Here is an 18,297-nt window from a genome sequence, read left to right as displayed (position 1 = left end):
AAAAAAAATCTAAGTAACAAAATCTGTGTATCTAGATCTGATAAGTAACAACATCTGAGTATCTAGATCCAATAAGTAATAAAATTTGAGTATCTAGATCTGATAAGTAACAAAATCTGAGTATCAAGCCCTGATAAGTAACAAAATCTGAGTATCAAGCCCTGATAAGTAACAAAATCTGACAGCCTAGATCTGATAAGTAACAAAATCTGAGTATCTACATCTGACATGTAAGAAAATCGAGTATCTACATCTGATAAGTAACAAAATCTGATTATCTAGATCTGATAAGTAAGAAAATTGAGTATCTAGATCTAATAAGTAAGAAAATTGAGTATCTAGATCTGATAAGTAACAAAATCTGAGTATCTAGATCTGATAAGTAACACAATCTGAATGTCTAGATCTGATAAGTAACAATATCTGAGTATCTAGATCTGATAAGTGACACAATCTGAGTATCAAGCCCTGATAAGTAACAAAATCTGACTGTCTAGATCTGATAAGTAACAAAATCTGAGTATCTACATCTGACAAGTAAGAAAATCGAGTATCTACATCTGATAAGTAACAAAATCTGAGTATCTAGATCTGATAAGTAAGAAAATTAAGTATCTAGATCTGATAAGTAACAAAATCTGAATGTCTAGATCTGATAAGCAACATAATCTGATAAGTTATAAAATCTGATAAGTAACAAAATCTGAGCATCTAGATTTGAAAAGTAACAAAATCTTATTTAGAAACTAGATCTGATAAGCAACAAAATCTGAGTATCTAGATTTGATAAGTAAAAAAAAATCCCATAAATATGTAGATTTGATAGGTAAAAATACCTGATAACTACGTAGATTTAATAAGTAACAATATCTGATAAGTAATAAAATCTGATAAGTATGTAGAATTGATCAGTAACAAAATCTGCGTATCTAGATCTGATAAGCAACAAAATTTGATAAGTAACAACATCTGATAAGTATCTAGATCTAATAAGTAACAAAATCTGATACGTATGTAGATTTAATAAGTAACAACATCTGTGAACAACAGTGCCCCTTTAGCATAGCATATATGATATCCCACTGCATGTAGTGTCTTCTAGAGAAAAGTAAAGCTACTTTTTACTTACATTCACCCTTCGATTGAACAATTAGCAAAATACATCACCATGACTTAATTTTCAATGTTTTTAAACATTACTGTAGCTTTCCACTCTTTCATAACTGTAATTCTGTTGGAACTTTTAACGAGCACATATCTAAGAGTTTCTGTGATGAAGAGGATGAAATGTTGAATAAGGTTCTGAAAAAAAAGGTAGACTTGCAAATCACTTAAATTCTGAAAATCTATAAGTGCTGAAGCGTGATAAGTTGAGGGGTTACTTTACAACAAGTAAAAATGCTATCACTTTGACGGGATGTTCAAAGACGTGAGGAAAAAAGGGGACTTCTTGTGACACTGGTTTCACTTAACCTACGTCTGCAAATATCTTTTAAACAATTAACATTTAAATCATTTGTATCAATATTTCCTTACTCCTACCACGAATAAACTCTCATCTTTTATAACTTTCATGATCAACACTGAATACATCTCTATACAAGTAACAGAGAGAGAGAGAGAGAGAGAGAGAGAGAGAGAGAGAGAGAGAGAGAGAGAGAGAGAGAGAGAGAGAGAGAGAGAGAGAGAGCGAGCTTTTAGGCTACTAAGTAGCCAAGACGGTTTCTTCAATACCTTCAGCCTTCACCAAAGGATTGTAATTTGCGATAGGAAACGTAAATTCTGGCTTCTTTGCAACAGAAATAAACGCTAAAGACTAGCCTCTTTACGACAGAAAAAATATTGAGAAAAGACCGAAACTTTTTTAATAGGAAAGAATGCTAAAGACAAGCTTCTTTCAAGACTGAAAAAAGCCAAAGACTCGTCTCTTTGTGAAGGAAAAAGATGGCAAAGACTGACTCTTTGACTACAGGAAAGAACACTAGTGACTGGTCCCTTGACGACAGAAAGAACACAGAAGACTGTTTATTAACAGTCCTTACACTAGTGCCAAATATTTCTATCTAAAGCTCTCCTTTTTGCACGAAAATTACACTCTTCCGAGAGACTGTTGCTGTCTTCGGGATTTGGCCCAATTCATCTTTCCTCTTTCCATCCAACCTTTGTAAAATTAAGATACAGTCAACCCTCGCTTTTCGCGGGTTCATTCTTCGCGATTTTGCACGTTCACGATACAGAGAACCGTATAACCCACTGTATATCAGAATGCTCGTCCTGTCGACCCTCTACACAACTACCTGCAATTCTGAATCCGTTATTAACTAATACCAGAGAATTTCACTTTCCTACGTCATAGACAATCTGACAGAATATCTTATTTGCCTCTCAGAATAGACAAACACCCATCAGGCCTCCATACCTGACATATCGTCTGTGGGAGAAACCTTAGCAATCTCTGTTACTACTGTGTTCAGGTATTGCACTTTTTTTCTCTTTATTATAAACTTTGGAATCCCATAATAGTCCTCTCTCTTTTAAGCGATGCTTCTAACACTTTTTTGGGGGGAAAATGGCCAACTCTTTTTGTCCTACCATTAAAGCCTAGCTTAATTTGAAAGGACACCAGGTCAACCTTCGAGGTCATAATAAAACTTTCCAAATATACCTCTAACAGCAATGACCCCTACCGAAACACTAATCAACTTTACTGGAATATCGTGTCTCAATGTGATCTAGTGCCGCTCTTCACAGACTCCAAGGTCTGTCGTAAGTTTCAGAAGGAATTACTGTCTGACTTTCATTGTCGTTCACCAGATAGAAATCATCCAGGATAATCAACTACCTAGGAATTTAAAAATCTCCTTGTTGTCGTCCGAGATACCTTTAGTCTATTTTTGTACATATAGGACAAAGTCTACTCTAGGAAAACTCAAGTTCAGTTTATAAAAACTCTACAGATTTCTTACTATCCTACAACTTACTGAGATTAATAGCTTCCTTAAATCACTCACACTCAACCACACAAACATACGCACGCACACGCACACACACACACACACACATATATATATATATATATATATATATATATATATATATATATATATATATATATATATATATATATATATACACACACACACACACACACACACACATATATATATATATATATATATATATATATATATATATATATATATATATATATATATATATATATATATATATATATATATATATATATAGCCTATATTACACGACTGTTGGAAGCAAATTGACAGGAAAATGGATATTACACAAATTACTTAGGGAAGCTTTCTGAAATGATGTTAGTTTTGAAAGACTGAGCTTCACTTAAATGTAAATTTCTTCTTATTTGAAAGTCCCTTACTGGATGGACAGGGTATGGAGTAATGGGGAGAGTTCGGTGAGTTAAGGTTAATCATTTGTATTTTTCTTTTAAAATATGTTTTGCTATGGATTTTAATGGATGGATTGAATGGATTGCCGGACATAAATTGTGACTTTTATTAAGGTATTAATTTGAATTAAACCTGCCAATTGTGATTGATCGAATGAAGGCTATATGTTTCCAAAATAGGTAAGTGATGAAAATGTGGATGATGATGATGATGATGATAAAGATGTGGTTATTAATAAAAAAAAAATATCACCATGGGAATACTAAATGGTAATTGACATTTATCTTAACTATTTGTCAAAGTTTCAGAAGAGCATGATAACGAATTATAAACAGAGTCATGAATGACACACTATCTAATATGCTATTCAGCAAAAAACAACTATGAAACTGGACGAAATGGTTTCATCTATGAATAGAACTCCGAAAAATGTTTTAATGAAACTATGTAAATATTTTCAATTTAACAGTGATGATAATAATGGACACTTTCTTTTCATTCATTATCAGAGCTTGAGTATTCGACTCGCTCCATCCACTCGGCAAGGAGAAGCGAATGTGGAGATGTGATGAAAAGAAATATCCTTCTCGTATCCTTTACACCGACTCCTAAATGAATCAAGACACAAAATCAAAAGAAAATCATCTACGTTTTTCTTTTCACTTTCTAGTTATAAAAAGAGGTTCACAAAAGCGAGAGGCTCTTTGAAAACACAAGGAAACTCCTTCCCCACGCCAATTCAGCATGGAGAAGCGAGCGTGGATGTGATTGCTGACGGCCTAGAAGTGTCTCTTGAGATGAGTGGCGGATGCTGGGGCGTCGCGTTTGCCAGGTCCTTGGCTCCAGTGTACTCGTGAGTGAAGGCCGCCAGTAGGCCTCCGAGGGCGGGACCAACCCAGAACACCTGCGGGGGAGAAAGGGGGAGGATGAGAATGCAACATGTAAAATTAATTCATTAAAATATTTATAAAGGAGTGATAGAGTACTCGTGTGTGTAAAATACTTACAAATGAATGTTAGAGTACTCGTGTGTGTAGATGTTTGAGCTTGTATTTGTGTGTGTACGAGGGTACTGTAGCTTTGAATGACTACTAAGAGAACAGCAAGTAGGCTAAACCATTATGCATGGTCCATTTATATTGTACAGAACTCATGCTTGACATCACAGATTAAACATGAAAAGGCTATGCGGGAATGAAAATAATACGTTGATAAACAAATATAGGATCACTCTCTATCTCTCTCTAACACACACACACACACACACACACACACACACACACACACACACACACACACACACACATATATATATATATATATATATATATATATATATATATATATATATATATATTTATATATATATTTAGCCAAATATTGGCTCTTTATTTAGGGGAGATTGGCTTTTCTCAGTTCATTCATCTTAGTCCATTAAATCTTGTCTTTATTTTAACACAATTATATTCTCATGCGATTTTTTTTCTCCATTTGGGCCTTCTATAAAGAGGAAGACTATTTAGCAAAATTTATGGTCTTTTAGGATTTATACACGTAGAATTAATTATGAATAACTTTAACAATAGGCTACTGGTCATCCAGATATTTCCAATTAGCATAGAGCAAAGACCTACGACGGGTGCATGAAGGTCTGTACCAGAGTCAATATAAAGACTGACCTTGGTCTGTACTGTTCTACAGAGCAGAAATATGAGCATTAACAACGAAAACGGAGGATATTCGGATAAGGTATTGGGGAAGAGATGTGGCATCTAAAAGCTGAATAAAATAGGCAAAAAAATAAAAGACTGATATGGTTTGAAGAGAGAGAGAGAGAGAGAGAGAGAGAGAGAGAGAGAGAGAGAGAGAGAGAGAGAGAGAGAGAGAGAGAGAGAGAGAGAGAGTGTACAGTAATTTCAAGGACATACTAAAAAAAAAAAAACAATTGTAATGGATTAGATCTGGGCTCTAGGATTAGTGTTAGGGCCGGGGTAGCCAATCACTTACAACTAAAAAGTGGGTGCAGCAGGGGAAGGGACGATAGGATTAAGTAAAGATCCTCTAATAATGCCTACAGTGCACCACGCCAGGGAAACTGGCAGCACTTCGGCGACCAGATAAAGTTGTCATACACAGCTACATACCCAGTGGTACCTCCAATCTCCGGTGACTGCTGCAACGGCCAATGAACGCGCAGGATTGAGACCGACGCCCGTGAAATCCGCCTGCAAAGACGTAACAGATACAATTAACCATTAAAATGTATGATTACAGTAAAAGCTGACGTCAGTAGTTATCAGGTTTGAGTGCTGATGTCAGTTATCATTTGGCTGGAACCCTGACGTCAGCCGTCATCAGGTTTAAATACTGACGTTAGCAATCCTTAGGATGAAACGCTGATGTCAGCCGTCACTAGGCTTAAATGCTGACGTCAGCTATCATTAGGTTTAAACACTGACGTTGGACGTTATCAGGTTTAAATGCTAGCATCAGAAATCATTAGGTTGAAACGCCGACGTCAGTCGTTATCAGGTAAAAGTTTCTCTACATCCACAATAACAAAATCTAAGAAATTTATTTGTACCACTATATTTATTTTTATAAAATAATATTTAATAATGATACTAAATTATAATCTGTAAAGATCATAATATACATCTTTTAAGCAATTAGGAATCAGATGTTGTCTTGATACCAATTCCGTTTTTTTTTTTTTGTATCTGACAAAATACTAAAGATGGTAGATTCACGCGAGAGGTTATGAAAGAAAATTAAAAAGGAATATCTTCACATTCAATTCATATATTCTATCAAATTGCATTGTCTTTAACTAAAAAAAAAAACTATTTTTTACAAAAAAAGTTTAATTACTTTCAGAATAGTTGACTTTTTGTTCTCAAAATAATTTAAGGGCTGGATATAGTTCGCTGGGACAGGTGTAAACTTTATTATTGTCAAATTACTTTTATTTATAGAGAATTTGTTGTTTATTTTGGCCTGAAATACAATAATATAAAGATAGTTTTACGATTTACGATATATGTTTCAGTGTTACCTTGCCAAGAGTGAAGCCAGTTGGGAAGCAAACACAGGGTTGGACTTAGTCTGAGAATCGGGGAATCTGATGGGGGTCGCAGATGTGCGTAGCCCCCTGGTGGGTAAGTAGGCAAAGATAAGGCTCCTAGGTTAGGTTAAGTGAGGAACCTTAAGTTAGTTGGTGTTCTTGTGTTTATTTCCCCTTTAAAATGAGGTTTTTCATTTAACTTTGGAAATTTTACACCAGTTCTGTCCCAACGAACTACAATGGCTCATGATCTGATATTCTTATTCGAAAGACGAAACACTGAAAAATAAGATTGAAAAGTACTTTTTAATTTTTGCAAAAAAGGACTCACACTAAAAAGGGCGGCTGCCGTGTGACCTGCAATGACGGGGATAGCAGACGAAGGCGTGAATTTGGGCGTCGTCGTGTCCCCCTGCGTGTCCTTAGTGTACCTGGAGGGGGCGTGGGTGGACTCGTAGGCCGAAAGCGAGATCAGAGTGACGAAGAGGGTTGCAAGGAACTCCGCTCCCCAACCCTTTGAGAGGAGAGAGAGGGAATTAGTTTTGTACAATTATGGTTGTTAGTATGTATTAAAATTAAAAGACGGAATTTATTAAATTATTGATGAATCAGTTTCCAGAATTGAAAGGAAAATACAAATGATAAATTAGAGATGCATTGGAAAATGAGTGCATTATCATGGAAACATGTTGAAATACTACCGCTATAGAGTTAATGGGTCCCTTGACTGGCCAGATAGTACTACATTGGATCCTTCTCTAGTTAAAGATAACTTTTTCTCTGCCTGCACATGCACAGAAGAGTCTGGCATATTATTTACACATTCTCCTCTTTACTCATACATCTGACAACACTACGATAACTGAAAAAAAAAAATGTTCCTCACTCAAGGGGTTGACCAATGTATTGTAATTGTTCATTGGCTACTTTTCACTTGTTAAGGATAGAGGAGACTCTTTAGCTATGGTAAACAGTTCTTCTAGGAGGACACTCCTAAATCAAACCATTGTTCTCTAGTCTTGAGTAGTGTCATAGCCAGTGTACTATGGCCTTCCACTGCCTTGGGTTAGAGTTCTCTTGCTTGAGGGTACACTTAGGCACACTATTCTATCTTATTTCTCTTCTTCTTGTTATTTTCAAGTTTTATGGTTTATATGAGTAAGATTTACTTTAATAAGTTGTTATTGTTCTTAACTTCTCTAGTAGTTTATTCCCTTTCCTCACTGTGCTATTTTCCCTATTGAAGCCCTTTGGCTTATAGCATGCTGCTTTTCCAACTAGGGGTTTAGTTTAGCTCGTAATAATAATAATAATAATGTGTGAATGGGTATGAAATTCATTGGAATAATTTGAAACATTACGTGTGGAATATAAAGTGGCACTATGATCATTCAACCAAGCCACAGATACTCATCACCTTGTTATTCGCTTCTGTTTTCGCCTATTAAGAAAGTTTTCTTTTGATGGAAATGTATTTGAACAATCTAAATATTATCGGCAATAATGATAGCTATGATTATCAGTTACATTTCAATTCCTATTAATATATATATATATATATATATATATATATATATATATATATATATATATATACATACTTATATATATATATATATATATATATATATATATATATATATATATATATATATATATATATATATATATATATATCACACTTTATATATATATACACATATATATACACACACAATATATATATAAATATATATACATATATATGTATATATATAGTGTGTATATACTTATATTCATATATACATATATACATAAACAGTATATATATATATATATATATATATATATATATATATATATATATATATATATATATATACTGTATATATATATATATTATATATATATATATATATATATATATATATATATATATACATACATACATACACATTGATGGGAATAATTGCTGTAATTCAGTTGTTCTGGGCTAATTAAGGAAACATGCATAATCCTAATTTCACCTATGACATTACGGCACCGTACTTCCTCCAAGCCCTTGAAATCCGTATAAGGCGGTCAAGGAGTGAGCAAAGAAGAAAAGGGTTTTTGGAAATATCTATCGAAAATATTTTTGAATAACTTTTGTCCTCATAATTTAAGAATGAATTTCACCACTGAATTTTGCAGTAAAAAAAATATATTCCGGAAAAAAAATAACTATTGAAATGTCCATTCTGGGATGTCTTCTGGACGAGACAAGTTACTGAACTATGTAATCCGAATCAGGACTTAATTCTTGATGAAACAAGTCGCTGAATTATGCAATCCGGTCAATTCAAGAGGGAGCAAGTCACTTAACCTTGCAGTACAAAATAAATTCTGAATTAAGAAAAAAGTCATTGAACCGCTCAAAAATGGAAACAATTAACTGAATCGTTCAATTCAGATGAAAGAAGTCAATGAATCATCCAATCCGAGATTCAAACTAACTGAATCCAATACCATCATCTGGATAAATCTGATTTGATAATCATATCTCGTCTTTAATGCTTATTGCTCAAGAACTCGGATGGTTCATCTCCCTATGAATAATAAAGAGGCAGTGTCTGGCTATGGATATATATATGTATATATATATATATATATATATATATATATATATATATATATATATATATATATATATATATATACATACATAAATTGTTTCATCCCTTGAGTAACTCGTAAACCAGTGTGATTCGTCACACACACACACACACATACACACACACACACACATATATATATATATATATAACGGATTTTGAGCGAAGCGAAAAATCTATTTTTGGGTGAGATAGCCATGTCGTCCTGATGGAAGTTCCTATAGGGTAGCTTCCTAGGGTATATTACAACTACGGCGATATTCCCAGAGAATTTACCTTAAGGTACCAGAATTCTAACTCCTGGAGCGAGTATCCCTCGTGAAAGGGATATCGCGACATATCAGAGGACGTATTCTAGACACGTCACATGGCAATCTACGACCTGAACAGAGATTCGTCTCGTAGGAGGGAGATTGATGAGATACGAATTCGGGAAAGAAAAAGGGGAGCCGCTCCCAAGGCTTCCCTATCCCCCGATTCGTATGCGTGCCTGGCGCCAATCCTGGCGCCATCTGTATTCCTTGTAGCGTACACGAGGTGCTACAGATACTGTATGTAGGGAGGGGTCCTACAGCCCTTTCTTAGAAAGGCAAGGGCGGGTCCATCAGGACGACATGGCTATCTCACCCAAAAATAGATTTTTCGCTTCGCTCAAAATCCGTTTTTTGGGCTCAAGCCATGTCGTCCTGATGGAAGTGTACCAGAGCATTACTGTATCTGTGGATTCTCAGAACGTGCCGTACTCCCCGGAGGTAATTTTTTCCCGGTCGACTAGACCTAGAGACCTAAGATGTTACCGTTATACATCTTTTCAACTAACTATAAACTATGTTAGAGCTTCCTGCCCCCTACAGGGAAGAGTCCTACTAGACTCTGGAAAAGTCTCGAAGAGTACATATATCTATGTACGAATACCAGGCAAGCTAATATAGTGGTCTCGCCCTATATTAAGTAAAGCATAGTTTGTAAAGGACCACTGCGTTAATATGAAATATCGACCAGTTTTCCGCACAATACTTGTATTGGACAAAGGTTTTATATCCGCATAGGAGGAAAACCAATGCAACATAGCTTGCATAAAGGAACAATTCTATTAGAATTATCCCAGATAAGGTACATAGAATGAATGCTCAATTATACCAGTAAATTGACACAGGTGAAGGAGACGCAAGGTTCTCAAGAACCAGATTATTGACAGGCAATAAATAGACAGGTTAACCACAATTACATATATATACACATATACATATATATATATATATATATATATATATATATATATATATATATATATATATATATATATATATATATATATATATATATATATACACACACATATATACAAGAAGAGGATAACCCAAAACTTTAAGCATAAGTATGATAGTAAACAGGGCTTGTTTGTCTGAAAGAAAAACATTAGATGCCACTTTTAAGATACCGAGGTATCAAAGTCATAAAAGCCTGTATTACAAATCAATGACATTAGCGTTAGAAACGCTCGGCACACATGTCGGCACTTATGCTAGGTTCACCTTCGGAAATGGAACAGTCTGGATGGGCAACACAGTGCCCTCACTTAGTTTGTAGTACAGTATGTAACTACACACTCACCCTGGAATTAATCGTCCCAATTAAGACCACTGTTCCTCGCAGAGTTAAACAGTAGGGTTAACACCGCGACCCACTGCTACCACAGATCTCTTTTAGTTCCTCTACTTGCTTCGCATAGTGGCGAAAGAACACTCTGGAATACTTCCAGCCAGTGTATGAACGGAGATGTTCAAAATCCATGCAATTAAAGAAATTTAAGAATGAGGCAACTTTCCTCGGATCGTGACCTGCGGGTGTATTGTCAGGATCCGCTCTGCGAATAAAATATGTGATTTTTGCTCTGAGTTGATTCAGAGATAAATTTGAGCCTGATGTTTCATTTAGCTGGATGTCTTGCATCGCGACCGCGACTTCAGCATCCACCTGGATCTGAACTTAGGGGATCTCCTCTTGAGGCTGGGGAATCACTGCATCAGCTGATGCCTTAGGGAAAAGATACGCCCTCATCTTCTCACTTGGAAGATAAGGGCCAGAAGTGTACTTTTGGAAGCCCCTTACCCAGGTACGAAGCTTCTTCCTAGCTATTTAAATGTCTCATTAATCAGGTTAGTGCCCACAGTACATACCTGAGGGTCCCAATACCGGAGATCATCCTTGGAGACAGCGTATGCTGCGTGTCTCCTACAAAACTCATGTCCGCAGAGGTTCTTGCTGCTGACATTGCAGAAAGCACTTCCCCACTTCGGAGTGTCCTTCTGTAAAGAGAAGAAATTTCCATGAGTATCAAGTGAACTATGTATCACTGGATATGCATAGTATAGCATAACAATTCAGAAATTAAAGACACACACTTGTGTTTCCCTCACAACCCCTTGCTGCAGCCTTCCAGATAATAGAATCAAAATGGTTTATCTCTACTAGAGTAACCAGTGCAAAGTTTCCAGAGGAAACAGGTGGAGCTCACACCTAGGCAATGATTTTAAAATCCGGGATAATAGACAGGGAAGAACTCTGCTTCTTGTCTGAAGGCAACAGCAAAGGGCCGTGCAAGAAAACACAATAGTGTTAGAAGATACAGTGCTGTACCTAAACTTTTACTATAGTTTTCTTCTTACTGTATATGCTATACAGAAGAATACTAGTACAGTATAGGAGGATGTGTGCCGGCCTGCCTTTGCCGGCCGGCACACACCACAATTAGCTTTAAAGTATACTACTTAACAGCTATAGGGCGGCAGCCCTCTGGTTCAAATGCCTGTGCTGGCGGCAGCAGCTGCCGGCCAGCAACAGCCAGTGTTGGCCGGCAATGATTGCCGGCCAGCAACTACACAAGGTAGTACCCAGCTGCCGGCCACACTCTTGGTGACCGGCAGACAAGGACTGACATAAGCCGGCCGGCAAAGGTACAAGACCGATGCCAGCCGGCAGCAAAAGAACCAGAAGACTACACCTGCCCGGCTGCCGGCCTCATAGGCCGGCAGCCGGGACAGGTACAGCACTAGAAGAAAATAGAATGGATGCCGGGATAAGAGTGTACACAACCCCCCAAACCCGGCAACCGAAAGAGTGCATATAAGGAAGGGGAGAAACTTAATTCAGGCTTCCTTGATCAATGCCGTCCGGCTCTGCCGGCAGGCATGGATGAGGGACCAAGAGAGGTCCGGGCAGCACTCGAAAACATAAGACCCTTGCCGTCCAGCATCTCTGCCGGCCGGCAATGGGCTTAGTCAATTCCACATCCCAACCTATACTAGGTCCAGAAGTAGAATGACATACAGTACAGTAATACCCCTGCCGGCCAGCTCTGCCGGCCGGCAAGGTACAGTACAGTAATGGCTAGGCCATTACGGAGATAGAGGGGGAAGGGACAAGAGGGTCCTGCCAACCTTGCTTTAGTGACAGATCACCCGCAGCCAAGAACTTTGTCTTAGCCTAAGGGAGATCTAAGGGAAAGGGCCAGCACAGTAGTATAATACCTGCCAGCTTCCAGAGCACCAAAGCAAGGAAGGCGTTGCTACTCCCAAGGGAAGATTTTATCCTCCCCGAGAACAGCAACAGGACTTAGTCTGGTCGATCACACAAGAAGGAATCATAACTACAGAAACCTTCGATAGTGACCTAAGGGAGCTAAGCTCCCTTTGTAAGTGTTAGGTCAGCGAGGGAGACTCTGCCCCAAGCCAGACAACACGGACTCAGACTAAAAACTCTGTTGTTCTGTCCCTCTTTGAACCAGACTCTGCTGGAACAGGAAGGTACAGTAACACCCTAGTATAGTTTTATCGAAAATAAATTCGGAAAAAACCACTTAGGGATAAGCCCAAGGCTTAAACAGAGGGAAAGGGATTGCATACCTTCTCCGAAGAAAAGAAAGCAACCGGGGAGTATAATAAAGTATACTAAGGCTCCATAAGCAATTAGCCTAGGCACCAAGAGAATCGATTACCTGATTCACCGAAACTCTCACGTATACAATCTTGGAAATATTCCACACAGTCTAAAATGTATAAAATATAGCCTAAAGCTTCAATAAAATTTTAATTACACTCGGAAAAACCAAAATCATGCATTAAGTACTAGGACCAAACGACTAGGCTACATGGCCTAGCGTAGGCCAGAATGGCGAATACTTCGCCAAATAATACTAAGCACGAAAGGAAATCCTATGTAAAGCTAAATAGCTAAAATTTATTAAGCAAAACAACCAGGAATGTCACTCTGACTAACTAATTTATACCTAGCGAGTGACAGTGTCCAGGACACCTCTGGTAGGCTACGGCTCTTGTATCAAAGATTAATCCTATTAATCACTCAAAATTTTACCAAGAGCCTACATTTATACATGACAGACACTATACTCAACTTATCCGAGGTCAACGAAGACGAAGAAGCCATGAAAAGCTGAATAAATCCAAGATTTGCGAGAAAAACAGGAAAAAACACCGAGTTGTTAAGCTACGCAAAAAGGAATACAGATGGCGCCAGGATTGGCGCCAGGCACGCATACGAATCGGGGGATAGGGAAGCCTTGGGAGCGGCTCCCCTTTTTCTTTCCCGAATTCGTATCTCGTCAATCTCCCTCCTACGAGACGAATCTCTGTTCAGGTCGTAGATTGCCATGTGACGTGTCTAGAATACGTCCTCTGATATGTCGCGATATCCCTTTCACGAGGGATACTCGCTCCAGGAGTTAGAATTCTGGTACCTTAAGGTAAATTCTCTGGGAATATCGCCGTAGTTGTAATATACCCTAGGAAGCTACCCTATAGGAACTTCCATCAGGACGACATGGCTTGAGCCCAAAAATATATATATATATATATATATATATATATATATATATATATATATATATATATATATATATATATATATATATATATATATATATACTGTATATATATACACACACACATATATATATACATATATATATGTATATATATATATAGTATATATATATGTATATATATATATATGTATATATATATATATATAGTATATATATATATATATATATATATATATATATATATATATATATATATATTTTTTTTTTCGGTGACGGTTAAGCGGCATTGCCAAACGTATGAGTGCTTGGTCTATCCTCGTCCCTCGGATTGGGGGAGAGAGTAGTCATACCCTGGTGAGAGGGGGTACCCCAAGAGTTACACATGGAAACCACTATCTCCAACAAATTGTCAAAACTGCCGTGTTGTAGTTTGGAAAGGGAGACGGGATGGGAAGGGTTGAATCTGCGTGCTTATTTATCTAAACATTTAGCCGTCAAATTGACGGGTCGCATATACTAGTTAATGACAATGAATTCTTTATTTAAAAGCTCAAATGAACGTTTTATGGAAGACTGAACTAAATTTAAATTATGGAATTTTATTTTTCATATATCTAATATATTTAAATTATTTTAATAAAGCTTAGATTTTTTCTCTTTGAGGAAAGATTTCAAGTTTCAATTTCTAATCTAATTTCTTTTTGAATTTTATCATATTAATAGATTTAGCTTCAAACTTATCTATTTTTTATTTACTTCTTTTCTTTGTGATTTTTCAAACTCAAATTCAAAACATAGAAAAGTAACTCGTGCTTACTACACATCCTCTATTTCAAAATAAAAATGATTAATCTTAATCAACTCAAAAACCTTTTTTTTTTAACCGTCATTTCATTCAACCCAACCTGAATTTACTTTCATATGTTTTTAAAAGTTCAGAGTTTCTATTCGGACTCGTATTTGGATGCAAATATTTAGATCTAAGAGATAAGACCCGAAATATTACTATACAAGCAACTCATAAGTATCTCTAGAGAGAGAGAGAGAGAGAGAGAGAGAGAGAGAGAGAGAGAGAGAGAGAGAGAGAGAGAGAGAGAGAGAGAGAGAGAGAGTTTTTTTTTTTTTTTTTTTTTTTTTTTTTTACAAAATCAATCCCAATAATTTATGAGTAAACAAAAGCTATAAAACAACAATTACTATTTTATTTCTTATCCTGTTCGTCACTGATGTCATTTTGATTGCCGTCAGAGAGAGAGAGAGAGAGAGAGAGAGAGAGAGAGAGAGAGAGAGAGAGAGAGAGAGAGAGAGAGAGAGAGAGAGAGAAGCTCTAGTTGGTCGTTAGTGAATCGTTGGCCCAACAGAAATGGAAGTCCTGCTTGAATAAATGATGGGCCAAGTTCTGTCTACATGGTGTGGGATTGTTACAGGTCCTAATCTGAGAAAAATAATGTATGATGTCTCAGGTTGGAAATGTAATTTCACTGGAGTTGCACGGTTGCTTTGTTGATACACGAAGCTTTTAATTGTCTCTCTTACTATATATATATATATATATATATATATATATATATATATATATATATATATATATATATATATATATATATATATATATAAAATATACCGTTTTTGAGATTGTACGTTGTGAACAAGTGATTTTTTTATATTGGCATATCTTATCTCAATATCTTTTTTTTTAGATTTTCATTCAAAATTTTAATTCTAAGTATATATATATATATATATATATATATATATATATATATATATATATATATATATATATATGTATATATATATATATATATATATATATATATATATACATATATATATATATATATATATATATATATATATATATATATATATATACATAAACACACAGCATTCCTAAGACTACATAATGATAGTAAGAAAATTCCAATAAGAAAGGATTTAGACAGGGAGACCCCATCTCTCCTAAATTATTCACAGCATGCCTAGAAGAAGTTTAAAAGCATTTAGATTAGGAAAATATAAAAAATTTATATTGATGAGGAATACCTTAACAACTTAAGATTTGTAGATTACATAGCTGTGTTTAGTGAATCGTAGCAGGAATTACACAAGATGATAGTAGATTTGAATAGAAAAAGCAGAAATGTAAGACTGGAAATGAATATGAGTAAAACTAAGATAATGTTCAATGAAAATGATGAGACAACAAATAAGGGATTGCATGAACCTCTAGGGATTGTTAATGAATATACTTACTTAGGAGCGACAGTAAGTGTTTCCCCAGGACACGAAACCGAAATTAAAAGGATAAGGATGGGATGAAGAGCATTTGGTAAACAAAATGAGATTATGGAAAGTAAAATGCCACTTTCTCTAAAAATAAAAGTATTTGATGAGATGGTCCTACCAGTATCAACTTATGCATAAAAAACTTGCAGCCTTAATAAAGCCTTAGAACACATGCTAGTTACAACTCAAAGAGCTATGGAAGGAATGATGATGGGAATAGAAATAAAAGACAGAAAAACAGCAACATGGATACGAGAGCAAACTAAAGTAGAGGATATTCTAACATGAATAAACAAAAAGAAATTGACAGGATATATAATGAGAATGACAGAAAATAGATGGACATTAAGGATAACAGAATGGGTTCCTAGAAATTGTAAAGGAAGCAGAAGAAGGAAGAGAAGACGATGGATTGACGAACTAAGAAAGTTTGCGGGCGTGAACTGTCATAGAACGACCATAACCAGATGCAAATGGAAGGACATGTCGGAAGCCTTTGTTCTGTATATATATATTATATATATGTATTTATATATATATATATATATATATATATATATATATATATATATATATATATATATGCATATATATATATGCATATATATATATATATATATATATATATATATATATATATATATATATATATATATATACATATATATATATATACATATATATATATATATATATATATATATATATATATATATATATATATATATATATATATTATTTAACAAACAATTCTTCTTTGCTTAAGGGGTTGCCTAAGCCTCTCTCCACCCAAGGTAAGACCAGGGAGGGCCAAGCAATGGCTGCTGATAACTCACCAGGTAAAACTATAGGCTCCCCCAAAACCGTATTTTTAGCTCGCAAGGATGGTGAGGATGCAGACACTAAAGAAACTATCGAGCTTTGGCGGGACTCGAACCCTGGTCCGGCAAATAGCCAGGCAGGGACGTTTCTAATAGGCCACCATGACCCTTGAATTAATATCTATTTCTTTATTTCTATGTCACATTAACCTTACCAATAGCTCTCTTTTTTATTTAAGATTTACAATTTTATAATAAAGAAAAAAAAAAATATATTGAGATAAGATGATATACCTATATGAAAAAAATCTCTTGTTCACAACATACAATCTCAATATGGGTATAACTATCAAACGAATAACCTGTTTCCCCCATTACAACCAAGATTTGGAATGCTCTTCCTGCTTACGTGTTCCGGAGACATACAGCTTTCAAAGTTTTGGGAATAACTCAAAACTTTGGTTTGCATCTTTTAGAGATAGATTGTTAATGAATAAATTTAAAAAGTCCAGTGAAGTAATTAATGTTATTAGTGGTGTACAATAGATTATTAATATTATCATATTTATTATTATTAGGATTATTCTTATCATCAGAAGAACCGTTCTTATCATGGGGGTGTGGAGGCACATTATTATTATTATTATTATTATTATTATTATTATTATTATTATTATTATTATTATTATTATTATTATTACTCGCTAAGCTACAACCCTAGTTGGAAAAGCAGGATGCTATAAGCCCAGGGGCTCCAACAGGGAAAATAGCTCAGTGAGGAAAGGAAACAAGTAAAAATAAAATAGTCTAAGAAGAGCAACAATATTAAACTAAATATCACTTTATAAACTATAAAAACTTTAACAAAACAAGAGGAAGAGAAATAAGATATAAGATAGAACAGTGTGCCCGAGTGTACCCTCAAGCAAGATATTTGGTCTCTTTGACAATGTCCTGATATTTCTCTTCTGTAAAAAAAACTGCCAATGACCCCATGCTTTCTTTCGGTTTGTGTGTGTGTGTGTGTGTGTGTGTGTGTGTGTGTGTGTGTGTGTTTGCATCTCTTACATATGTGATTTCCTTTCTAATCTGGCAGTTCTAAATAGAGGCAAAATGACTCATCTCTTCAGCCACCAGTCTGAGGATGAATCTCTGTTACAGATGTGATTTTTTTTTCTAATCTGGCTGTTCTAAATAGAGGCAAAATGACTCATCTCTTCAG

General features: G+C 35.4%; 1 protein-coding gene across 1 annotated transcript in view; it reads right to left on the bottom strand.

Moving 5' to 3' along the window:
* Positions 1-3,253: 3,253 nt before the first annotated feature.
* LOC137651136 (lens fiber major intrinsic protein-like) overlaps positions 3,254-18,297 on the bottom strand; it is an 83,199-nt gene continuing 68,155 nt past the window's right edge. The window contains exons 6-8 of the mRNA XM_068384273.1: positions 6,821-7,003; positions 5,570-5,650; positions 3,254-4,329 (exon numbers count right to left, since the gene is read on the bottom strand). Coding sequence (XP_068240374.1) covers positions 4,165-4,329; positions 5,570-5,650; positions 6,821-7,003 — 429 coding nt within the window. The 3' untranslated portion in view covers positions 3,254-4,164. The remainder of the gene's footprint in view (positions 4,330-5,569; positions 5,651-6,820; positions 7,004-18,297) is intronic.

Source organism: Palaemon carinicauda, chromosome 12 (assembly GCF_036898095.1).
Source record: "Palaemon carinicauda isolate YSFRI2023 chromosome 12, ASM3689809v2, whole genome shotgun sequence".
Lineage (NCBI taxonomy): Eukaryota > Metazoa > Arthropoda > Malacostraca > Decapoda > Palaemonidae > Palaemon > Palaemon carinicauda.
The sequence above is the reverse complement of the archived record's forward strand: the minus strand, read 5'-3'. Positions and strand labels throughout refer to the sequence as shown.